Source organism: Calonectris borealis, chromosome 2 (genome assembly GCF_964195595.1).
Source record: "Calonectris borealis chromosome 2, bCalBor7.hap1.2, whole genome shotgun sequence".
NCBI classification, from domain to species: Eukaryota; Metazoa; Chordata; class Aves; order Procellariiformes; family Procellariidae; genus Calonectris; species Calonectris borealis.
Genome location: NC_134313.1, coordinates 24,336,515 through 24,363,870, shown reverse-complemented (window position 1 = coordinate 24,363,870; position 27,356 = coordinate 24,336,515). Strand labels below are relative to the sequence as shown.

At 38.6% G+C, this 27,356-nt stretch overlaps 1 protein-coding gene across 1 annotated transcript in view; it reads right to left on the bottom strand.

The window, feature by feature from the left end:
* Window positions 1-2,801: 2,801 nt before the first annotated feature.
* The window catches only part of YWHAZ (tyrosine 3-monooxygenase/tryptophan 5-monooxygenase activation protein zeta), a 28,141-nt gene continuing 3,586 nt past the window's right edge, over window positions 2,802-27,356 (bottom strand). The window contains exons 3-6 of the mRNA XM_075141343.1: window positions 11,828-11,951; window positions 7,898-8,061; window positions 7,710-7,805; window positions 2,802-3,862 (exon numbers count right to left, since the gene is read on the bottom strand). Coding sequence (XP_074997444.1) covers window positions 3,803-3,862; window positions 7,710-7,805; window positions 7,898-8,061; window positions 11,828-11,951 — 444 coding nt within the window. The 3' untranslated portion in view covers window positions 2,802-3,802. The remainder of the gene's footprint in view (window positions 3,863-7,709; window positions 7,806-7,897; window positions 8,062-11,827; window positions 11,952-27,356) is intronic.

Genomic DNA, 27,356 nt, shown 5'->3' with positions numbered 1-27,356 from the left:
GTAACCATTTTCAGACAGACTGGGATTCCCTACCCTCCAACAACTTTTAACTGCACCTTGGAAGAAAATAAAGCTACTTACCATAAAAAAATCCCAAGAGAGAGTTGGGAATAGAGGCTAAATCTTGACTTCCAATACATTTTCTTATCCATAGGGCTGTCCTTCCTTCCCTCCTCTGTTCAGAATCTGGAAATACCAGCCTGCCAGGATCTTGCTGAGATGCAAATTACTGGAAATAAGGAAGCATACCCAGTCACACACTGCCAGCTGCACAGACGGCTTACCAACAGAAGGTGTAGCTAGTTTAGCTACCTGCCTTCCAAAAGGACCCGAAGCAAAAGGTAAAGTAAAAGGTAGGCGCTAACTGGACTGTCAGAGACTGCTTCTGCAGCGTCTTGAACCTGCATTTTTAGAGTTTCTGCATGCCCACGTTGTCATTCTGGAAGTCTTCCCCTTCAGGAGAACAAGGCTGCGGGTGGATGCTAGGCTGCCCTCAGTGCAACCGGCGATTCAGCTTCAACACCCCCAACCTCTCTCCTTGTTTTGCCCCTTCAACCCGTGCTGTCTAGTCCATAGTTTGTAAGCGCTATGCAGTTCCCGTGGAAATAGCAATCTGTATTGCAAACGTGTGCGGTGCTACTACTGCACTACAGGCTCGAAGAATTCAAGGCCTCTCTGAGCCTCTTCTGCTCAACAAAGCAGAACGGGATACGCGCTGTGTGTGAAGCAACACTGCCACATTTTAGGAGGGTCTTCAATGTCAGAACAAAAACTAAAAATACATGAAAATATGCTTGTAGTAAGAGGAGGCCGATCATTCAATTTTTTTCATGATCAAATACTGTAGATCACTCTAGTCCGGGAATGGAGGAAATGAAGACTCAGCGGTGAACCTTCTGTGATATTTAAGAGATCAGCTTAGGTACTGAAATAAGAGGCGGCTTTCTTAAAAAAAAACAAACCAAAAAACACCACAGCAAAAAAATCCAATGACCTCCTATGTAAAGATACCTTCCATATTTTGTGTTTGAAGGCACACGAGTAAAATATTTCTTCTGCTATATTCCACCAGTCCTCATTTGATTATGTGCTTTTTAATTTTCAGTAATACCTTGATTTCTCCAGGTACATGGAGTAATTTACATAAACCTATTAACTCAAAGCTTTCTTTAAGAGTTGGATAAAGGTAAAAAAAAAAAAGGAAAAAAAAAAAAAGCATTTTCAGGTCAGATTATTTCATATACCTTAAATTTAAATGTTTAGAGTAAAGCAGTTTACCGTGCAAGTTGAAAGTCAAATCCTTTCAGTAAGGGACGCAGGCAATATCTTCATTAAAGCCTTTCTAAGAGACAGAACTTACATTTGCTATAGAGTCAGCTATGGTCTTTCCTTTCTAAAAGTGGATCCAATATCCCCAAAGGAATTTTTTAGTCATGGTCTGCCAACTTGCGTAGCTTCCAGACTGGAATGTAGCCCTTTGTTTTGTAAATGTATTTGATTACTGCTTTTTCCTTTTGACCAGTGCTTTCATGTATTAAAGAAGTCATTGTTACTTTTTTCAGTGGTAATTGAGGGATATACCAAGTTCTCCCTTAGAAAGCCTCATTAACCTTTGCCCTCCATATTCTTCCCTTCTTCCTGTTCTTAATTAGATTCTAATTTTTATTACCTATTGTAACAGATTATTAACTTTCCATTCTAGGAATGGCGGCTAGTGTCCCTAACTACTTTTTTAAGGTTTAAGATTACCTTTTCTACCAATCTTGATCCTTAAATTCTTGGACAAAAGGGTTCAGCTGCTCCTAGAAATGGAGCATCCCCACTGCATTCCGAATGCAATGATCATATATATTTTAACTTTTTTTTTTTTAAATATAAGAAAAAGCCTATACTGAACTTCTAAAAAGTCAGACCTGTAACTTGCTTAAGTCCACTGCATGTGCAAAAGGGTAAGGCAATGGCGTTCATTTTCAGTGACTTGGTTCATCTTATTCTTCCAGGTATCAGATTAACCTGGTGACACCAAGATAGCTTTTACTTGGGTTAAAAGCTATCTAAAACTAGAAAATACTTACACTGTGCTTACAGGTACAGCTCAGTCAAGAAAAACGCCACTCAAGCTTCTCTTATGTTGACTACATAAATGCAACAAGAATATTTTAATACAGTTCAATTATTTTCCAAGAGTCTCAGTTCTTGACAGAGATGTGACACTGTTTGAACATTAGCCTAATTTCCCTGTAATTATTTCAGTTTCAAACCAAATATCTACAGACGCCGTAGTTATTCTGTGAATACCATCAGTGCAGACCTCACTGGGGATGAGGAAAGGAAAAGCATCGTTACCCTGGGGAGCCTTTCCACAAACTGAGCTGTAGTGTCTGAACCCTCTGAACTCTGTGGAGGCCTGTGTTCAGCCCTCCTTCAAAGAGCTAACAGCAGCAAGCTATGGGTTTCCATATAGGGTTTTCCATAGACCTATTCCAAAGGTCAGCTCTTAAAGAACTTCATATGCCTTTTCCCGTAAGTCTGGGGACCATATATTTGTGAAGGTATCTCCAGAGTACCAGCTGGACAGTCAGAAATCTGTAGGCATCTAAAAGTTGTAAATTAATTAATTAGAGCAATCTGAAAATCAGATATGAAGTATTCAATCTTGACTTCCCTGAAATTAACTAAATGCCTAAAATGTGTATTAAGATTTTCCATAATAAAAATACTTCCATATTGAATTTGTGTATAATACTGCCATTACTCTAAAAGGTGTGGGAAGACAGATCACATGAAATCTACACCAAAGGTAGTTGAAAAGTCCATTCATAAAACTTTTATTCCACTTACATCAACTTAATACACATGTTCTGAACAGTTATGCTTGGATTGTTCATGAAAATTTCATAAGACATTAAACAAAGCTAGCCATCATCTCAAGTTATTTCCCTGTTAACTATTTTTACAGCACATGCATGTTAGGCAAGTATCAAAAAAAAAAAAATCACAAAAGCAAAAAACCTAAAAAAGTTAAATACATGGGTTTTTGTTTTACTGCTGTGCTCGATATACAGTGTCATTATGGATATCAAGCAATTCATTTTTTACTGCATCTTTACTTGTACATTTGTTCTTAGGTTGCTTAAACCATTTAAATACAAATAAAATGTGTAGCAAAAATAATGAAAGCAACAGCAGATAACTTTACAAATAATGGAATGTGAACCGTTTCTCTGTCCTTCTCTAGAGAAAGTAGACTGGGCTATCAAACTGTCTTAAGGAACACTTCAGCTGCAATCAAAGATGTACACTTGATTGGTATATTCCACAGATTTCACATGTTGACTTGACATGCAATATCTATGGGACATCAGTTTATTCACAGCCATGTGTGCTCCAGCTTGAATACTCATGCTAACTACACCTGTGGCTGCAACTGATTATCCCTTTTTTCCATCGTGACAGACCAATATGCAAGCAGTCGTCTTTGCTTGACATAGAAAGCTGTTTTAACACTGGCCTTGTGGGAAGCCACAATGTACCAAAAGTACTATGCCAAACATGTAAAACTTGTATAAAAATTTCACAACCCTATATTGGCCACCTCAGATGAAAACAGATAAATTCCCCAAATGTTAACTGGCTCTATTCCCCTAATATTAAACAAAACCACATGGGAAATATAGAAATCCAAATAGAAGTAACATAAACCTGTCAAATCGTAAACAAAAACTATTTGTAGGACAGCATGGATGACAAATGGTCTACTGTGTAAATTTCAGAATGAGGCAGACGGAAGTTGGAAGGCTGGTTAATTCTCCCCTCCTTCTCCTGCTTCGGCTTCATCTCCTTGGGTATCCGATGTCCACAACTGTTCGGGAAAGAAAACAGAGTAAAATATGTAAGATATTAACATTTATGACTAATAATTAATAAGGAATTATTAGAAAGAAAGCCTACTTCTTAAATAATAATTTTGTAAGAGGTCCTACTAAGCACCATGGGAAAAAAAAAGCGCACACATTAACATTAATATATTTCTTGGCTATTACAAAATGGAAATCTAGTCGTGGGTGACCCAACCCTACACTGCATTTAATGAGGAAGTTCATGAACAGCCAAAAACCAAAGTCTCATATCCACCAGGCTCACTAAAATACGATTACAAGTAAGCAAGAATCAGACCTACAGAATAGATGCATCAGAATCAGGAACTAAGAATACTTGGTTTCCTGTGGATTTGTACCTTCTCCTCAAGTGAGCTTTACGCATCTTTCTGAAGGAAGAGCTTCAGTAAAGGTCTCTCCACATCCAACATTAGAGTGAATGCTACCTTTTCTTCAAAACACGCATCTGAAGGTTTTTTGTTTTTTAAAAACAAAAACATTTCACCGAAATCTCTATCCCTTGGCTCTATTCAGTCAGTTGTGCCCCCCTTCAGCAACTTCTGGAACACAAAGCTTCCAAACTTGGAGGGCAGGGCAAGGAGGAAAGATAATCAGGCTAAACATGCAGTATGCACAAAATCTTATTTTCAGCTCCATAAAATCATGGTAAGGAGCCATATATCAAGACTAAGTACCAACTATGGAAATTAAGCATCAGTTCCAGAGCAACACCCAGAGCAAAGAAATTATTTTGTGAACCAAGTATTTCGCCACGCTGGCTGCTTCCAAACTATTACCAGCCCAGTATGATTTGTAATCTCTCACTTTATGGAGTTATAGCAGCATTAACAGAATCTTTCACGCTCTATAGCATAAGGTGGTAAAACCTAAGAACAACTAATTCTCTCTCTACCTACAGTGTACACTCTACCTACACTAAGGTCTCACAAGATGCTACAAAAAAAAAAAAAAAAAGAAAAAAAAAATCCATCATCAGAAACATTTTATCCTTTCCAGGAGTACAAGACAATCAAGAAACTTGCACAAGACCAGTAGCCTTGTTCTTGCTCTGAACATAATACACGATATCTGCACTAAGTGTTCCTTGCTGAAGGCACTAAGCAACAAGAGTTTACTGGAGACAACAGCATACTCATCAGTTTCTAGCCCCTGCACTACATTCTATGCTACATTATTAGAATACTATGTTATTCTCAAACTTCAGTGCTATTCTTACAAGGAACAGTTAGTAAGAACAGTTTTGTTAGAATTTTATCAGAGACTTCTATCCTAAATCCTCACCTCTAGAGTATATACAGATATGTATATATATATACACCTTTATTCACGAAATAAAAAGGGCCTGACTGGTATGAAAGGAGGATTACCAATTCAGAGCACAGTTTAATGAATCTGCTGGGGAAAAAAAACCCTTAGGGGGAAGGGATGCCTTTTTTTGTTGTTGTTTTTTAAAGAAAAAACAATTTCATAACAGGGCAAAGAAGGAATTGTCTTGCAATCCTAGTAAAACAAATTTTGACTTGATATACTAACAACCCTCTGAACACTTCTCTGCCTTCAGTCCCCACTGAGAATGAACACAGCCTCTTCTTCAGACATGCAAGACTCAATGTAAAAAGAATTAACAACGGAGGAAACCGCTCCTGCACATAACTGATCAACATGCTAAATCACTGTCAAAAGTCTTTGTAACAGACTTGCATAACTAGCAAAATACACCTTTTTTTTACGTTTATGAAATTCATTGCAGTCTTTACAGTAACACACACATCAAAACTTATTTTCTGCCTCAAGAAGTTGTGGAAAAACACGAAATCAATGCACTCGTACAGATCACGCTAAGGATTTAAGGCAAGACATATCATCCATTCAAGAATATGGAATCTTGCAGCTGTCTACAGCTTTCTCCCTTATAATGGAAAGCTCACATCAATTATCAGGCCTATTACCGTAATTCACACACTATGGTAGCTCAGTCCAACTTTTGCTCTTGTATGAAACAATTTGCTTTCCAACTGCTATGACAAGCTTTACATTATTTTTACTGGGAAGCTAGCAATTAAAGTCAGCTTCTATTCTCTATTTCAATACCACTCATTCAGAGGACAGCTCTTGAGCAATCTCACTCAAGGGGACAGTACACCCAGACATTGAGAGCGATGCCAACCCTGTATCTGTCTCCATTACAGAGGTTGAGAAATCTCTTCCATTTGTTTTGTAAGCAACAGCTGGAACAATCACAAGTAGTTTTTTCAGTAGTGTTAAGTTGCCGTTCTAGTGGAAAAGGTTCCAAGGAACAGGGAAATAAAGTGTTAGAAACAAAAGCAGAAAATATGGCAACTCCGATTTTATGCAACTGCACAACTTTACTTCTAGTTTTGTTAAAAGAAGCCCAACCACCTGATACCTCTGGTATCAGATGCACAGAACATGAACAAGGGGTTACATCTGGCAACAAGAGGTGCTTCTTATTTTTTCAGTTCTGGCTTGCAGCTCTCCCTTCCCCCCACGAAGACCGGGGAGTGAACTATGCCATTAATTACACTATTGCATGTTTGCTTACATTTACTGTTTCATTTGCTTTAGATGTTTATCTTTGCCAGTTTTGAAGTTCAAAGTAGGTTAAAAAACAGCCCCCCCCCAATATGCAGATTTTGATTACTCTGACAGAGCAACACAGTCTTGACCCGTATCTTATGCCACACAGCTATGAGTCCAAGGAAAAAAACAATTAAGACAGCTGTTTTACGACTGCCATGGAAATAGCTTGGCTAGCACTGATTCCAACTTCAGCTTTACCAAAATTAAAACCAAACAAGAAAACCCCCAAACAACAGGCCCTTAAATGGACTTCAGAGCTTACTTTGTAGTTTTCATGTAGGATCTATTCCTTGCACATGCAATCACACAGAATAAGCTATATGAAATTCGACATAAGTTTTGAAGAGGCAAATGTGACTGTATTCTCAAATGCTGTTTAACAAAAGATAACAGCTTTGCTAGTCACAGTCCTAACTACCTACCGAGGCCGCACCTCGAATCCTGTGTTCAGTTTTGGGCCCCTCACTACAAGGAGGACATGGAGGTGCTGGAGCGTGTCCAGAGGAGGGCAATGAAGCTGGTGAAGGGCCTGGAGCACAAGTCTTATCAGGAGCGGCTGAGGGAACTGGGGTTGTTTAGTCTGGAGAAGAGGAGGCTGAGGGGAGACCTCATCGCGCTCTACAACTACCTGAAAGGAGGTTGTAGCGAGGTGGGTGTTGGTCTCTTCTGCCAAGTAACCAGCGATAGGACGAGAGGAAATGGCCTCAAGTTGTGCCAAGGGAGGTTTAGATTGGACATTAGGAAAAATTTCTTTACTGAAAGAGTGGTCAGGCCTTGGAACAGGCTGCCCAGGGAAGTGGTGGAGTCACCATCCCTGGAAGTATTTAAAAGACGTGTAGATGAGGCGCTTAGGGACATGGTGTAGTGGGCATGGTGTGTTGGGTTGACGGTTGGACACGATGATCTTAGAGGTCTTTTCCAACCTTAATGATTCTATGATTCTACCTCACTTTAACAAGCTATGTTCCTTGAATAAAAACCCTGAAAAAATTTGGTCAATTTGTCATGTCAGAAAACTGTGTTAATTAGCATGCAGACAAAAAAGACTAGGCAGGAGAAAAAGATGTAGCTCAGAAACATCATGTACTGTAAACTCATCTGTAAGTGAATGACAGACACAGCTCCAGAGCTAAGAACAAACAGGACAACTCTGAGTGCCACGAAGACTAATCACATTATCAACAATATGCAAACTTTAATAATACTCACTGTCAAGTTGTCTCTCAGTAACTGCATTATTAGCGTGCTGTCTTTGTATGACTCTTCACTTAATGTATCAAGTTCAGCAATTGCTTCATCAAAAGCCTAGTGTTATAAAAACAAACAACTCCATTGGCCATGCGACAAAAGGTTATGCAAATAATATAAATGGAATTTTTCCCCTTCTTTAGACTTACCGTTTTTGCAAGGGAACAGGCTTTCTCCGGGGAATTAAGAATCTCATAATAAAACACGGAGAAGTTTAGAGCCAGACCTAATCTGATAGGATGTGTTGGCTGCATCTCCTTTTTACTGATTTCAAAAGCTTCTTGATATGCTTGTTGTGATTGCTCCACTATCCCTTTGGGGAAAAAACAAACAGACACAAAACCCACAAGTAAGTAATTCACATACTGTATTCAGACATACAATCAGGACTGTGTTCACGCTTGCATGAACAAAGTACATTAAGAGTGAATGCCTGTGAATGAGCACTTTACCTAACAAGTCACTATTTTATGAAGATTTAATAAATTACATTTTTAAGTTATTCAAAAAAAGGAAGTTGTCATTGACCAAATCACAGGTTTGAGTCTCTCCCTGCCACGCTGTGACTACTTCTATTTACAAATGTTTGCAGCAGTTTTGTAGCACTTAAGGAATATAAAACCCACCACCTACATGAAAAGGTAAAAAATTGAAGTTTGAAGTACACACAGGTTTGATATAGTACCACAATTTCAATGTCTTTAAACGCTACAAAGCATTACAGATCCACATTTTAGTCACAGAACACACTGATGACCTTTGCCTATCATGCTGAACCCTTTCAGTAACAGTCATCTATGAACTCCCATTCAAATTGTTTGGCAAAGATAGTGTGGCATACCTCAACCCAAATTAAATATGTATTTTTAAAAGCTTCCAACATAGTTCCATTTCCATGCAAATATGGATAGCATTTTTACCTAACTTAAACATTCTAGTACCTACAAACTTTGAAGTAAGGGAGAAAAATTAACAGTTGGTCTCTTTTTTTAGAGATTAATCTTTTGCCATTCTCTTAATGGGTTCAATTGTACAAGTTATAAACGTTTGGCGGAAAAAAACGACTATATTGTGTATACTAGGATTCAAGAGCTCAACAGTTTCCATTCTCACTGAACACACTTGAACTTACGAGCAGACTATGCCTGCACAAGTCAGAGATCATGGCCCAACACAGCTCAAAAGCCGGACCATGCCCCTGATGACTGCAGGAGGCAAGAGATGCGCTAGACACTGAGCACAAAGGGACCATTGCTCCTGCACTCTCCAAGACTGTTAATAGCATCTGAGAGAAAGGTGGACAGGAAGTCATTCAATTCAGATGCAAAAGGATTCCAATCCTAACATTTCTGGATCAAACCAGAAATGCATCCAGCATGATCTCTGCAACAGCACCAGTCACATGTATTCAAAAAATAAAGAAAGGAATTTTAAGCTAAGGACTCAAAAATACATCAGTATTTAAGTCAGAAGTACACTAAGTCTGAGAATAACTGAATACCAATATTCGGGATGTCTAGGCAATCTCTATTTGTTCCCTTCATGTATTCACAAAAATTAAAGCATCATATTGTCCTCTTCAATACAGAAGAGGGAGGACACTCACTGCATAATCATTCAACACTTCGTCCTCTCTCCACTAATAATGGACTGCTTCAGAAAAATCAGACAATTGCCATAATACCTTGAAAGCAACCAAAAGTTGGTATATTACAGTTGAGAAGAACCAGGTTTACTCAAAGTTAAATTTAGAAATAGTGAGAAGTCTTTTACTCTTCTCATAATGGAAAAAGCCTTAGAAAATGGCACTGTTTATGGAAGACAAAACAAGCAGCATGAAAAACAAGTAACTTCAAGGAATGAAGCTGAGCATTTTATTTTTTCATCATTTTTCTTTAACATAAATGACTTCCAAAAAAAAAAAAAAAGGCCTATTTTTTCTCCTGATTTGAGAAAATACAGTTACCTTTTGAGCAGTGATTCAGGGAACTTACTGCGAAATTTGATCTATCCTGTTAATTTTTAAATCAGTCACCCAGTACAAAAAAAGTTGAAAGATTTTTAACCTTGAATTCTTTAGAAAGTATTGTATAGTTCCGAAGTTCAAGGCTAAAATAGTAGGGTGAGGTACCTGCTTGACATTCCTGTCTGCTAGATTGCTGTAAGAAAACCCCAGTTGATAAAATAAATAATCTGGTTTACGAAGATAAAAATCCAATTTTTAGAGTTGGGAGCTTTGTATTGTTGCTGTATTTACTGCAAAAGGCTGAAAGAATACTGTCCAGCTAAATGGCCATTATTTCCTAAACAATAATTATCAACTGCTCTTCTTCAAGGTCACAGACAGCCTACAGGAAAAGCCTGTGAGATGAAACACTTAGTGGAGGCGGAGGGGGGGGCGGGATCTTAAGTTTAGGAGCTATAGCAACTATGAGCTAGATGGGCTTTCAAAAAATTTTCTTCATCTGGAAACCCACTAAAAACTGCTCAGCCAGGAGACTGGGTTAAATAAAAATGAGCTTCAAAACCACTTTAAACAAAGATTTTCACAGTCTAATTTTAGGGTCTGCAACTTAATCCTCAACAGAAGAACTTTGGGACTCAAAATATTTTACCTTCTATGCATGTGAATAGAGATTACTAAAAGGAAAATATAATTACTCTCTGTAAAGTAACACATCTAAAGTACTGGTTACACATGCAATTCTGCTGCCACCAAGACTGGGTCAGTTTGCACACAGTAAAGCATCAGAAGTCAAATCAAGCCCTATTATACTAAGTCTTATCATCTTTATGCAACTCCCTATTATTCAGCATACTGGGGAAACTGGGCTACCCTATGTTATGTGGCTATAACACATACGCCACAAAGCTAAAGCAGACACATCTGTCTCCTTGACATTATTCCAAGTCTGTTTCACCTCTATACTAAACTCAACCTAGTTTCTCTGAAGTCATGCAGACATCTTTCTCTATCATACTGGGAGAGCTTATTAGCTTGCCACAGGGGCACCACACGTTCCAACAGCACTGCAAGGAACCTAGTAAGTCCTACAAAAGGGCAGAGTGCTACCGAGCATCAGAAGCACAACTGAATGGTTCTCCAATAACCCCGAGGGTCCCAAATCCATGCATTCAGATTCTCTGCACACTCCCAAGCATCCCATACTTCTGCAGACTGAGTGCAGGCTAAACTTGAGTCTGCAAGAAAACAGCTCAGGGCTAGCAGACGTTACCAGATTGGGCTCTGTGCTGAAGTGCGCTGCTCTTCAGGGCACGCTGCCACCAGTCATAAACTGGCTCCAGGGAACAGTTCAGCACTGTTTGCACCGAGCTGTACCTAAACATAATGTGTCGTCCTGAATTGAAGGTGACTCTGCATGGAGTCAGCATGTTGTTAGGGTGTCTCTTTAACTACAGCAGTTAAGCCACCTAATATATTAAGTGACTTATTATATTAATTTTTCTAACTAAATTTAGGTGAAGGCAACTTACCTGCAATTATGACAAGCTGCTTACATGAAGATACAAGAAACTTGAGGAAATAAAAAACATTTGGACATTAAACTACCACGGTTATGGAAGAAATTTTCCTAACAGTAAGATTAGTTTTATCAATCCTTTTCTTCTCCAGGTGGTTTCTAGTCTCTTTGCTCACTGAACCTATGCAGACTTTTTGTATTCTGTAGAAATGCAGGAGAAACAGCACGAGTAAGACTTCAAAAAGCTACAAGACTTTGTCTCCCTACAAAGAGGTAAAAAACCAATACTCAGCCAGGCAGAAGATGCATAAACCTGTACTTCAGTGATAAACCAGATGCATGCATGCATAAGTTGGAGTTGATTTCAAGATTTTGTGACTGAACATCTGTTCCCTGCTTCTAACGGCAGAGGTACACGGAAACTTTCATAACTCATTTGAAAGCCAATGACCTATGATTCTTCTTCAGAAAACAGGAAGCTTATTACTAAAGAAATTTACATCCAAATCAGAATTATTCTAAAATTAGAGTCGTGTCACCGCCCCACCAAAAGCAATCTAATTTGGCAATATTTAACCACAAGCTGACATACAATACCTTTCTTGTCATCTCCAGCAGCAACCTCAGCCAAGTAACGGTAGTAGTCTCCTTTCATTTTCAAATAGAAAACTTTACTTTCTGCTTGTGAAGCATTAGGGATCAAGAACTTTTCCAACAGAGACTAAAAGAGAAACAAAGAACATAGTGTTTTGAACATACATACTTCTACAGTGTGCTGAACCAACAATTCAATTATACTACAATCTATTTCAAAGTCAAGACAGCTTTATTTCTTGCCCATTTTCTTCACACCCTACATAGCACATTCAGCTAAGGAGAATGTGTTCTGGATCACAATTTTAGGTACAAAAAGGAATGCTGCATGCTGTGACTTGATGAGAAGGCGGCTATGTGAATTTAGTAGATGAGTCTTGTATGACCAAAGGAAGGGTTTCTATAAGCTGTTATAAGTACCCTGACAAAAATAAGGTCATCCAAAGAGTCTGGACAGAGGGTATATAATGGAAGAGAGTCTGCATCCACAGAAGATAATAAAAAGATGTGAAGTATCAGCTGCCAAATCAGAGACCCAAATATCTCACATACACAGGCAATAAATAAGCCTCGTTAACCTAGTTCCCATTAACTGGAATGCTGTACTGGCATCGCCAGCGAGAAACTGAAAGGTTGAACCTGGATTCTTGCATTTCCAGACAGCTGACAATCTGACAGTCAGCTTTGTAGCACTGAAAACCATCATCCATTTGACTTTATGTGCTTATTAAATTAACATAGCAAGTTCCCAGCTGCGGCAGTCATGTAATTTAGCAAGAGTTCTATTATAATGGAAAGAAAAAAAGGAAAAAAAAAAAATCACTAGCTCCAACACATTTAGTCAAATTAAGGTACAACCTTGTCAAACTTCTTGATATTGAGTGCTTAAAGTCAGACTTTGAAAGAAAAGTCAGTTATTTAAAAACCAGAAAAAGTGCAGAAGTGCTTCTGAATACTCAAAATTAAATCAGAAGCTGTTACATATACTTTGCTAAGGCTATGGAGCAAACAATTTTTTAAAAGATATTTTCGTAAGAATTTTTGGGTGTCTTTTTTTCCCCTGTAGATTAGATGACTGACATTTCAGTTTTGCCTCACTCTCATTTCTATCTCAGCAGATAGGGTAATGAAGAAGTCCAGCTGACAGAAACCAAAATCAGACAAGGTTCAGGTATGCCTATGCTCCAATGAGATAAAAACCTGTTAGTGGACTTTCTTTATTGGTTTCAACACAATGGAAGGTCAATTATCTTTACTACTAGATATTTCCAGTATTGTGGGGGTTGGTATATAGCTTCATTTTCTAACCACGCAGAGAGACATCGAAAAAATACTGCATGTCCTTGCTTCCCATCTGAATGACAGCAGAGACAACCCTTTGGCAACAAAGAAAACGCAACATAAGCAAGTCGGTAGCACCAGTATTTTTATGGAGCCAGTCAAATGGGCTGCCGAGCTGCCTCATGCCAAGGGCACCCTTCTGGAGGGTGTACCACAATGTGAGGAGAAGGGTTCAGAGCCACCTCTGCTCCAGTGCAGCTGGAACGAAGCAGAAGGCTGTAAGGTATATGGCTCACATGCTTCAGCTCTCTGTAACTACTTAAGTGCTCTTTTCTCACTATTAGAGAACTTCAAGATTCACAGCTATAACATTTTTCATCAGTGCCAAGAAACTCTGACTTCAATGACAACTGAAGGTTCTCAGCTACTGAGAATAAGGCTCCTTATTAGTTTTTCTCTGTAGGACTGCAATTAAGTCAGGTGTGTCAGTCTGCACCTACCCTTCTGGCACCATGGGGAGTTGCCCTTGTTCTGTACCCTCTATTAATTGGTCAGACCAAAATATTTTCAGTGATTCTAGAAAGAGAAATTATTCATCATCCATATAGATGGTTGTTCAATTAAAAAGTACAGCTCTGCTCACTCCCACAGCAGCAACCAAACTTCCAGACTTAAACTTCACTTAGGTCACAAATGAGGTAAAGTTGTTTGCAAATGCCTAATTGAATAGGTGAATTGCTCCAGCAGTCAAAGAGGAAAGACTACCAATTGAGAAAGTCTTCCTAATCAGATAGATACTAGCAGGGCATCAGCAGCTCGGACAATGTGTAAACCTTGCCTTGAAAAAAGTTTTAAACCCATCTTGAATTTAGAAGACTGATGAACTAAGAAAATCCCTTTGAACAGCTATTCATAGAATATAGCCTATGCAAAGAGGCTCTGACTCTGAGACTGCACTGGTAGCTTGCTCATATCTGGATGAAAGACTCTATTCTGTACAAACAACACGTAGGACTGGTAGGCCACATATCTTTGGGAGAATTTTATTTATGCCAAATACTTCATAAACAGCAACAACAAAACCTGAAAGCAGATTAACATTTAAAAGCTAGCATGCAAAATTACTGAAAGGAGATCTCTCCCCTGTTATTTGTCTAGTACTATATATTCAGTTTCTCCTGTTTGTACCAGTCTTTTTATTTCAGGATATATTTTCTTTTACTGGCATAAGCAAACACAAGACACTCCTTTAAAGTTAGCCTGAAGATTCAGAGTACACTGATTTATCCTAGAGAGTGGCCATGAAAGCCGCAATCTGCATGGAGGTGGTGTGGCTACAGAAAGCCATATAGATGTGGCCAGTAAAACTACTGACTTTTTAGGGTTCAATTACAGAAGAGAACATAAAATGTTAAGCATAATGAAAGGCATAACTAATCTAACACTGTTATCTGCAAACACATCTGCTTATGGGGAATCTGTTTTTTTTTTTTTTTTTTTTTTTAAAAAAAAAAACCAGCTTTAACCGCAAGGCTTCTCTGGAGGACACAATTTTTTCCACAAGGAGGAATATCTTGATATTGAAGTCCTACTGATGGGTTCTGTTTGTCCAAAGCAGAAGAAACAGAAACAAGTACCACCAATATATGCCTACCTTCTCTCTCCTTCACCAGTTGGTATGACAATGTTCATCAGTATAGAGCTGATCACCATGGGCCACTGAAGTGCCAACAGCTACTCCAAGACTGGACCAATAAGCTGATCTGTAATTACTAAGTTTGCTAGGTGATCCACATCACTAATGCATACCGACAACTGAAGTCCATATTACAGCTACATGGTATGTAGCTAAGCCCTCATGCTCGTTCATGACATTCCTGCTATCGTGCCAAATTTCCATCCATTTTTGATATATACTAACATGCACTAACTACAACTCCATGGGCAGTTAATGACAGTGCCTCAATCAGAATCTGGTATAAACAGCTTTTTAAACAAAACCAAAACACCACTCCCTGCCCCCCAAACCCCACAACTACTCAGCCATAATTGTCAGAGCTTTTAATTTGACTGCTGTGAAACAAATCATAGCATTGTAGTCAATTACACAGATGCAGCAGCATCTTAGAGCACTTCTCAGCCAAAACCTGTAACAGCTTGTATAAGTGGTTCTAATACTTTTCATAGCAAAGTCATACACAGTCTTTCCAGAAGGATTTAATGGAAAATTATTACCTTTTTTTTTTAAAAAAAACCATGCATGTACTAAATTTGAATATCAACTCTTACTAATATGCTGGCTAAAAGATCAGGATTCAACACTTCACATCTGCAATTGTGATCACAACTAAGTTAACAGCTTTCTGATACTCTGGACTGGGACAGACAGCACATTCGAACTCAAGAGACGTCAGTTATGCTCACACATACCATAGATAAGAAATCTCATAAATCTGGTACGTTCCCCCACCCCCAGCAAGTATGCACTAGAGAAAAGTCTTTGTCTCCAAAGACGTAACAGAGGCTGCATGCACACAGCTTTATTATTCTACTGGCAAACTTCAATCCTGGCTTATTTTAAACACTAAACTGAAAAGAGATTCACTTTCTTCATTCTTAGGCACGTTCTTTTGCCAGAGCAGGACACAGTCAACAGATGGCAACCTTAAGCACAATGCGTTTTGAGCCTGTTTTGATGAAAGGCCCTATGGACTTGTTCCTGTGGTTTTGCACGATAAACTCTGAAAGGTAGGAGTTATCAGACTCAGGAGTGTGAAAGAAGCATAACAAGTAGTAATTCTGTGTAACACAAAAAACCCCAATACCCAACCCTCTACAAAAAGACTGCCTGCTTCTTACTGCAAGCAGACATGCTTCAGTTTATCACGTTGTGGTAACAACTTCAGTTGAAGACAGGAAGCCAACCCATAAAGACTTGAATAGTCCTTTCCTGATGCTTGAAGCCTAAAACTACCCTTCTTTTAAAAGCATTTGCTTACATCTTTGGCAAATGAATTGTATGGGCCAGAAGACTATTCCCAAATTCATAAGAGCATTAAAATCAATGCCTCAGTTTTGCCTTGTTGCTTATAGTTCTGTGCATATTTCCGTTTATTAAAGGCTTGGTCTCGGTACATGTTATTGCCTGGGAACTTTAGAAAATTATTAATGCACTTGAGAATTGCATCAACAGGTCAATTTTCTATTTAAGATAGTTCCCTCCTGACAAACAGGAGAATAAGAATAAAATCACCAGATTCTAGAAAAACAGAGTTGTAAGTGAGCAGGTAATATATAGTTAAAGTACTGAGAGCAAGAAAATTTGTTTTTAAATACCAAAAATTAATTCTTGAGATACTGAATAAAAACTCTAGAACTACTGGAGAAACAAAACCATATTGCTTTCACACAAAAGAACCAAACTGCAGAATTGCAAAAATCCAAAAGAATACACTGATAAACATTAGGTAATTTAAACAGTATCAGTTTTGCTCAGAGCTAATCAGGCAGGCCTTTTGTTTTCATGCAGTATCGAAAGCCACCTGATATAGTCATGACGTTATTTCTAGTTTTGAAGATAAATTACACAGGAGTATTAGCTGAACTTTAATTAATTTGTCATCCATCTGTGGTATATGGCATAGGGATGAAAACCACATGGAAGAACTGTTTTTTAAATTCATGGAAGACACGAAAGAAACATCGTATCTTTTTTTTTTTTAAGCTCAGCCTGAAATCTATTTCACACTAACTGACAATGGCCTAATATTTTCATGATGTAAGCAGCATGCTGGTATCTTTCTCCAAGACATTACAAGAACACAGGACAGATTTTACTGGCTGACATGACTCTTCTGTCTACTAACCCACCTGCAACACTGCTCGAAAGAGGATGCCATTAGAAAAATACATAAAGAAAAAAAAGAATGTCATGCTTCTGTTAGTCTCCATCAATGCCTAGGGACTTCCTGAGCCAGATGTAGTTTCTCTGAATGTAGTAATCTTCAACAGGCTTCTCATCTACATTCCACACGTTGTCCAAACTCCCCTTACATCAACATAACCTTAATACCCACAATACACTATGGAGAAGAAGCTGGAGATACTTGACTACCTGCACATGAGAAAGTGTTACTTTTGTCTTAAAACTACTTCCCAGTTTCATTAAAAAAAAAAGTTTAGCTTATAAAAGCACTGGTACTCAAATCTGCATTTCTTTTAGAAGACTACCAGATAACTTCAGATTATTTAAAGAGTTTCAGTGCCATTTCCAAACAGGAATGTTGTGCTTTCACACCATCCAGGTACCTATTTACTTTATTCTCCACAAAGGAAGAAGGTGAGCAGGGGACAAGAGAAAGAAAAATAAGAAAGATGTGATGGATATTAGGAAAAGGGACATCCAGCTAAGCACTGTGTTAGAACAAGCAATAAAATTACAGTCTAATGAATCTTAAGATTCAGCTTTCCAGACGCATCAAGATACACTTACCAACTGCAACCCAGAGAGTACCAAGCTCCTCTTGTCTCCCAGTGCTCCTAGGGCAACAACCCTTCCTTTGTGGCAGGAGACACAAAACTATCCAGATCACCATTACAATGTCGACTTGCTGTTTTCTGACTACCTGCACAGCTGAGCATGAGTATTTTAAAGAATTACACATATAAAGTATCAGGTGTACTTAGGTAGGCATTCAAAAATATTGATTCAGATCAGCGTTTCCAGGTACACGCTTTGTGGGAAGAGCTACATGTACTTGGTTTCATCAAGTGGAACCCACTAACCAAGCAGCACAGTAACGGTAGCACACCTTTGTTAAGCTATTCTTTTACAGACTTCTATTTTGATGACAAAGTTATTAAAGTAGGCCACCCGTGTCGGATGACTTCAAGACACCTATCATTCCCATAAAAAGCTAGCATGTGATTTTCCATGCATGTGTTTTCTGTCTCAGCACCACAGTTAGGAAAGTTACTCAGGCTATAAAACAACACGTGCAATTAGCTGCGCTGCACAGATTGGCACACACACTACAAAGGGTTTAACCAAGCCATTTGTGGCCAGTAGAAATTTTATTTACACACATCTATCGGAATTGTTGTAGGAAAATGACAAATATTTGTATTTAAGGGGAATATTTTTAGACAATCCCTTCCCAAACCCAGGCTATTTTGAGACAGGCTCGTTATGCTGCTTCTGATTACAGTTCTACCCAGAGCTCGGGATCAGGGCTCTACAACTGCTGCCTCACGGGTGACCTCTAGCCCTCTTGGGGGAAAACCAAAAAGACTGTTCTGCTGTCAGCCTTCTACTCTGGCCAAAAGCAAAGCCTCTTGTTTAAAGTTAGCTACAGATTTCTACATACTCATTTGCTCACTAGAACAGGAATACAAGAAAAATCTGTCAAATACTAGCGGCTGCTGTGGCACTGGAGATGTCTCTGGTAAAACATCTGCTGAAGAAGGAAACAAGCCTGCTGCCTGTTCTCAGTACCAGTTATTCTCTCTTCCCAACAAATTGGCTGCCCACACAAACAGACAGTAGCAGAAGTTTGAAAAAGGTGAGAAGAGAAGCCTGGCTGGAAGAGATGAGGCGAAAATGATGAGCCTGAGCAGGGGAGAAATTCAGAATTTGGGACAAAGGACCTTCAGGGGGTAGGGAGGAATTCGATTGTGGAGTTCATGCAACAGTGGGAGATGTGACATGCATAGGGATCGATAAGAGCAGGAAAAAGGTATGCTTGGTGAGCAGCTTTGCTGTAGTCAATCTGGTGAAGATCTAGAAATGGAAAAAATGGAGGAAACGAGGCCTAAGTAATGAGAGGATAACTGAAAAAAAAACCTGATGAACTAATGCAGAAAAGGGAATCCTGTATAGCAGATAGAATGGCAAGAAATTTTAGCTTATTCAAAAAATACTACTAGAACAGTCTAAATGTGTTTCTTTAGAAAAGAGAACAAAAGCAGTATCACATATGGGCAGGCAGAGGAAAACATGGGAGAAAGAAGTAGGACATCCAGAAAAATCACCTTATGCTGACACGTATGCTGGGGGATAGAACTAAGTCAATAAGAAGTAGGTGTATGCACTACAACACCTACAGGGTGCTTAGAGAGAAGATATGGCATGTACGGACGGACACACCACTGGTCTGCATAAAAAGAAAAAGATGGGAAGTGAGGCAATGGGGAGTAGCATCTCTCATTACACACTTTTGCAGCCATATACATAGCTCTCCTTGCAGATCTACCCTCCCCAACTTAGACCATCATGCCCTTCACTACCTTGTTCCTTCTACCACTTTGCTTTCCAATTAGTATTTATGGCAAGGGAAGCAAATGTGCTGAAAATCAGGATACAATCTTTGAGATTATTCGCTATTCATAGAATCATAAAAGTATTTTGAATTGGAAGGGACCCATAAGGATCATTGAGTCCAACTCCCTTCTCCTCGCAGCACTATCTAAAACTAAACCATATGACTAAAAGTGTCGTCCAGACGCTCCTTGAACTCTGCAGGCTTGGTGCCGTGACCAGTTCCCTGGGGAGCCTGCTCCAGTGACCAACCACTCTCTCAGTGAAGAGCCTTTCCCTAATGTCCAACCTGAACTTCCCCTGACGCAGCTTCATTCCATTTCCTCATGTCATGTCGCTGGTCACCAGAGAGAGGAGATCAGCACCTCCCCCTCTGCTGCCCCCGACGTTGTAGACTGCGATGAGGGTACCCCTCAAAAGACTTTTAAAGTCCTTCATGCCAAACATTACAGGTTTTTACCAAAGTATGCTTAACAACACATGACAGTGAAGGAACCAAGTCTGAGGCATAGGCAAAAATACCTCTCCAGTTTAGTAACCAACTCTGAGAAAACTCACATGAAAGGCAGCAGCCAATAAGACACTTAATAGAAAAATAATTAGGAATAAAGTATTTAATTTATTGAGGCATTGCTATAGACATTAATACACAAAACAGTTTCCACTGAGGACCAAAGCCAATATGCAGTTTTTACCATTTTTTTTCAATCACCCTATTAATTTATTTCTTGAATATTGGGGACTTGCAACGAAACAGAATGATGCCAAATGCATCAATCATTCTTCTTTGAGGAAACAGAAGATTTTCTGAGAAACTTGAGACAATACAAAATTGAAACCAATTGAGTTGGATGAGAATTTCTGCTAGACAGGTAGGTCTAAACGATAGCTGTTGTAGCTGTACTCCGAAACAGAACACATTTTAGCTGTCTTAAGACTCTACAGTTTTGGTCTCTGAAGAAATACTACTAAAAACCCCCATAAACATGATGTAACACTTTTTATCCTTGATAAGAAACAGAAGTAGGAACCATTTATCTTTAGCAGCTTGCACTCTGAGCAGATCTGAAATCTCCTGAAGTAGACTATGTATCTATTAGGAGTTCATTATAGCATACAATGTTAATAAAAGCATTTTATTAGCAAAAATGCCGTTTTAGCGATGTAAGCCTACTCTGCACTAGGAGAATCTGATCAGCAAAAGATCAGGTTCCCATTGTTAAATATTTTGTTACCTGCATAATCCCAAAGGGTAACAACACTCAGGAAAAAAAAAAACAAACCACAACTACTCCCTACCTCATTTGAGCTGCATTAAATCCAATCAAAAAAATTAAGAATTTGCTGTTCATCTCAGCAGCAGCATGACTTATTATTCCTTCTCATTAAAAGAGGCATTGCCAATCTTCTGTCAGATTTCCAGAAAAATAAGCAACTACACAAGAGCTGACGTTCAGTAAAAAACAAGAAATAATAGCAATCTTAATGCTCTTCAATCAACTTTAAGAGCACAAGCTTTCTCAAACTATTTCAAAACAGTAGTCAACTAAAGCATTTGAGAACCTGTTTCAGAAACACGTACTTCTGTCAAGTGCATGGTAACAAGACAGAAGTTTCGAGATAAAACCAGAGATAGTGTGGCATCTGTTTATACAGATGTACAGAGATAATGCACTAACTCTGCTCACGTGCTAGATTTTATATTTCTATCACTTACGGCTTTCACAGGCACAGTAAAAGCTGGCATCTTAACAATGCGGCATTTCTACTCTTAGCCTTCTAAGTAACCAACCAGTGAAACAAACACACTTAGCAGCTTCACAAAATTACGAGTACACACAATGTTGTTCTTGCTTCAACAGCACAGAAGGAGGAGAGTATCTCTCATAGGTGAATAAAGTGATCAACTTACTTTATTCTGCTGCTTAGAACTGCCTATTGGCAGTAAGTGCGTAAAGTACTTGAACACTGAAGGTTGCTGTCAAATAAAGCAAGTTGTTATTTAGTGCTTACATTGTTCAAAAGCATCCATGTACCTTTTTTTTTTTAAATCAAAGCCAATTATTAAACATTAATGCCAAGTGAAATGAACACAGTAGACTAATGGTTATAGTAAAGATTTGTTCTACTTCCAAAAAATGCAAGAGAATATAGATGCATGTATATATGTGTATACACACGTGTGCATAGCTAATGTAAGTATCAGAGGTAACTGCATCTTTAAATATTTTTTTGCATTTATGCAGAGCACCTTTGCTGATTTTACAATAAATGGGTGCATTAAACACACATATCAACATTATGGATGCACTTCTTGCTAAGATTCGTAAGTACTAGCTCACCTTTGCTCATGCAGCCCAATCACCAGTAAATTACTTCTATATGCTGGAATCTAAAATCCTTTCAAACATGAGCTTAAGTTTCATGCATTTACAAAGAATTACTCAAACAATGCAGAATAAATAAAAATGAACACAAGTCATCTCATATTTGAACTTATCCATGAATAAGTGTTTAATTCTCTTAAAAAAAAAAAAAGACCATTTGCTTAAAAAAATAAAGGAAATTGCTCTAGTTTAGGCAGTGCTTTCACTGCAGGGAAAAAAAAAAAAAAGAAAAAACCCAAACTAAAAACCCAACAGCCAAAAAAAGCCCCTTAAGGGGTGTAGCTACAACCAGGGAAGTGATAAGGATTTAACAAAGTGAAATCACGTGGTTGACGCAAATCACCTCAGCCTCCTACCTTCAATATACATGAGCAATTATACCAGCAAAACCCTAACTGAAAAAGCTAGACTTGGGGAGTTAATCAAAAGCTTAAATTATAACCATCCTGGAAAGTTAGTAAACCCTGGCTACATTTTGCTCTGCAATATATAAAAGTTCATTCAGAGAAGTATTTGTGCACCAGAGGTACTCGCATATTTTCACATACACCACTATCAAGTGACCAATTACCTTCTTTTAATACAAATTTTAACAACTTGAGATGACATCTGGAGTTCTATGTGCAGGTTTGGGCTCCACAGTACAAGAGAGACATGGATATATTGAAGCGAGCCCAGTGGAGGCCACCAGCATGAGTATGGGGCTGGAGCACGTGCTGTACAAGGCGAGGCTGAGAGAGCTGGGTTTCCTCAGCAAATCTTACTGCTGTGTACAGCTGCCTAGAAAAGATGGAGCCAGACTCTTCCTGGAGGTCTACAGTGAAATGACGAGAGGCAGCAGACAAATTGGAACACGAGAAGTTCTGATTACATACAAGGATTGGTTTTTTTTTTCTTCTAACCGTAAGTATGACCAAATATGATGACAGCCTGACAAAGAGGTTGTGGAATCTCCATCCTTGAAGATACTCAAAATTTGACTCACAAGGCCTCGAGCAATGTGATCTAACTGGATCTGTTCTGAGCAGAGTTGAACTAAATGACCTCCCTTCCAACCTAAATTATTCACTCCTAGATTTCAACAAATTAACCATCCTGCTTCTGTGATTGACATTCTGCAAACAGAAGCTTCTACAAACGCCTCCCCTTCTTTTCCAAAAATGTCAAATAAAGGACATAGATCTCAAAGACAGAAACAAAGTGCAGTTAAAAATAAAAAATTAACCAAGCCTGAAGGAGTCACAGAACTAGAAGTAGCAATTTGCAGTCAGAACATTGAATTTTTTGTTAGTATCAGATATTTTCATAGCATAGAAGGTTCTATGGTATAATCAGTCACTCAAGCTCATAAGCAATCTACTCATCTGCTTGTTAGCACCACTCTAGAGGTTAGCTGTGCTCTTTGACCATCAGGAGGACACACTGAGCATACAATGGTTGACTTAAAAAAAAAACCTCACACGTGCACGTCAAAAAGCATATGGCTTCTTACAGGATAGAGAACTAAATTTCCTAATCCTGTCATTAAGAATTAGTGCAGAAACAGGTTTTATAGATGTTAACATAGTAACCTATTAGATGTTTGCAGGCAACTAGAAAATAGTCCCACAGTAATTTGAATATGACGGCAATAGGCATTAATTCTGTGGTATGTTCTTTAAAAAGCCATTTAGATGCATTCTGAATGGAATTACACTCCCTTCCCCCCAGTGAACTGCAGCCCCAGTTACTAAACCTTCTCCTACTCCCCTCCACAAACAATACACATATAAAAGAATCACAAACCTAAAGTCACTTAGTTGAGATTTAACTGCACCTCCTCTTCTCACAACAATTACCACTTCTAAAAAGTGAAGCATCCACAACAAGTGCAAAGAAATCTAAATAGGATAAGCACACAAGGAGTACCATTTTATGTGTTTGAGCATGAAGTCAGGAAGAAATAACAACCTGGCAAAGAAAGCAAACAATTCATCTTACTGAGAGGGTCCTGAACAGCACCATTAACCTCCAGCTTTGTTGACAGGGAGCGAGTGCGGAAAAAGAGCTGTGTAACACCCACGTGCAACAGTAACTCTAGAATACTAAAGGGGAGCCCAGGTTTCAGGAACCTCTCTAGACTTTAAGGGGAACAACGAAAAGGGAAAAGAAACAGTGAAACAGAGCGCTTGGGCACTGCAAGCAAAGAGATTGACTTCAGGTATGACTGCGGGGGAACTTGGGGAAGGAAAAGACATCACCCAGAAGACTGGGCATAGGGGAAGAACATTGGAACTGTCACACACGGTACACTTTGGAGGACATGCAGGGGACTACTGCTGTATGTGCCAGCCTAGGGAAGAGAGTGTAACTGTCTAGAATTGCATTCATACTAAAGTGAAGATAGCCAGTTGTGTTTTAAATGATTAGTTTACATTAGCTCATGTCAGAGACTGCCTGAAAGCTACTAGTAGTTTAGAGCTCCTGAGAATTTCTAACGTGCAGGCAGTATCAGATGTTAGCTATTCAAAGACCTTTCCATACATTCTTCTCTGTACTTCAGAATCCTCATTAGCTGAAAAATTCATCTTACTACAGATTTAATTTGAACCACTTCAGCTACAGCTCTGTTTCCCATTAACTGCAAAAAGCATTTTGAAGAAAATCCACACCTGTTAGATTAATAACAATTTTTATTATGGAAATGACAAATAAAAGATCATTATACTGTAATTTTAGACAGACCCTCCCTTCTACTATAAAAAGTAAAACAGGATGTGAAGCACACACTTAGCTAACATGAGGAAAAGTACTTAATAAAAAGCCCAATTTCCTGTATCAATACGAAATTTCTGAGGCTGGAAATTTTCTATAATACTGAAGTACATTTAAGATGCTCGAGTATGGCAATGTACTTCCTTTCCCACACACACTATATTATTCTTGAAGATTTGGAAATTCAGTCTTTATTGTTACAGTGCAAGGAACTTGTACTATGCACAATGTGTCACAATTATCTGCAGTTTATCAGCACTACCAGACCAACTCCAAATTCGAGTTGGTTATACCACACCTGAAAATACTCCAGTCTATATCTGACAGAATTGGTGCTGGACCAAGAGTTTTTAGATGTCTCTTCTTTGTACAGCAGCACTCTGAGGCTGCAGCAAACAAGAGGACGAGTTCAGCTGTTTGTAGAGCTGTAGAGGTACTCCACAGCACGTTCAAGTGAGGGAAGATTTAGGAAGCGGCAAGGATGTAGATGCTGGCTTTTCCTGCTGCAAGGTCAGTATAAAGAAGAAAAATAAATGGTTGGACCTGACCCACATAACCGCTAAAATTTTTATCACTGAGTCTAATAGTTATGAAGCAAGAAATAAGTTCAGCATTAATTCCTCTTATTCACCCCTTAAGTTAGTGGAAGAGCTGGGAACAGAACCCAGGCACAGACCCAGGCACAGTTTAGCATACTCTGCGCCTACTGGATTAGAGGAGCTGTTTCTTCCAATCCACTAGTAATTTGATTCCAACAAATGAGGGAAGAGAGCGAGAAGCTGCAGAGGAGCCAGCTTTGGCTACATTCTGCTAGTCACAAACACATTCTCTTAATTGGTTTCCTCCCTTCAACACTGAAGTTAGGACACCAGTAACTTCCACACTCAGCTGTGATGTAACACCCCAGGGTATTAAATATTACTTAAGAGCCTAGCAGGCAATTGAAGACACAACAACAGCTCAAACAGATTCACAGTATTAATAAAAGATACAAAAGTTTCCGAGCGGTTTTTGTACTGTAATTGATAAGGCTCTTGACTGAAAGCTTTGAAAGTTTGTTAACACTTGAGGTCCTATTAATGGCATACTTCAATCAAGATTTGGTAAGCCTTGTTTTTCACTTCTGTAAACAGTTATAGACTAGGTTATGCTGTACAAAAATTACAGAGGATCTTCTGAAAAAAATCCAAGTTCTACATTTGCATGTAGCATTGTGCAGACTCCTGGTTTTTTTTTCCATAAGAAACAACTAAATACATTACCACAATTCTTTTTTCTCTGTTAAAGCAAAGTGGATGTCAAACAAAGCAATACAGTCAGTCATCTTTCTAGGTAAGTAAGAATGTATGTGAACAGGATATTCCAACAAAGAAACAAGAATATGTTTTTAAATATAAAGCTAATTCTTCAATGCAATTAGCAATGTCAAATGTAGTGCATGCCACTTGAAAGTATTTTAAAATCCTATCCCTTGAATAAAAAAAAAGTTTTCCTTTTTTCTTTTTAAACCTAAGTCTAAAAAAGTAGTTTTATTACTGCTACTCACTGCCTAAGGCATTGTTTCTTCTGGACGGTAATTTTTCCTTAATCTATTAAGAAAAATTGGAATGGCAACACTAAAAATTAGCAAGACATTTGCTGCCTAAAAGTAGTAACATGTCAAAGAATAATAATTTATTTGAATAACGTTATGTATCTCTCATTAAACATAAAGAGAAATTCAAGCCCATTTTGAGATTCAGAAGATTTAACAAGATTCCCCACCCGTGTGCACCCCCCCAGATACTTTAGCTGCTGCAGCAAACTCAAAAGCTGGGTTTTTGTTTTAGTTTTTCTACTTAGCAGGCACAATAAAAGTTAGTTTCACCTCAATCTGGTTTCCATTATCAGAAAAAAAAATGTAATTGCAAACACTAAGTTCTTCTAAAAGGGGGTTTCTAAGCCAAATGACTTAATTAAATGATTCTTAAACCTAAATGTAGTTTACAAAAGAATTTCAGATCACTCTGAACTGAAAACATCCACCCCTGAGGACTTTCCCGTTAATAAAATAAATAATTAATTTTAAAAATAAATAACAAGAAATTAGAATGCCAGATTTGGATCTGTATTTCCCTGGCTTAAATAGATGAGCCACCACTTAACAACACTAGTCAGTTAGTTCTTTCCTATGTGCAAGTTTGGCATTTCCATTTTCATAGTGGAAGTTCAAGAGTTATCCTTCCACAGGATAACAAAACATACGAAACTGGGTGTGTTACAATAACTATGGAAGCCAGCCTAAACTGGAAGCCAAGACTCAGAGTTATCCATGCCGACTTTTATACACCCTTGGAGAACCAGTATTCTACAAGCGATCACCGCCCATGTCATTTAGTTATCTTACACAGCAAGCAAAAATTTATACCACTCATTGATCTTAATTTTCGTTTGACATCAGATCTTTAAGCACATACTTAGCTATTTAACACTTCCCTCATATCATGTGTCATTCTATCACCACCAGGTACATGATCCCTCGTCACATATGGGATGACACACCAGCGGGGTCCACAGTCCAGTGGACAATTCCATTGCTGACAGTAACATCTACCTCACAAGCGGTCGCAGAACTGGACATCCATTAATCGTGTGCTCGCTGAAGCACCACAGGCGTGTGCAGTTGAAAAAAACCTGACAATCTGGAATAAGCATTTGGAAGAGGTTCGGATTTCATAAACCAGTCTCCTAACGAAAATATAGGCTTGTTTGCCGGGTACATGCACATTTTAACATAACGACAAGCCACAGAAAA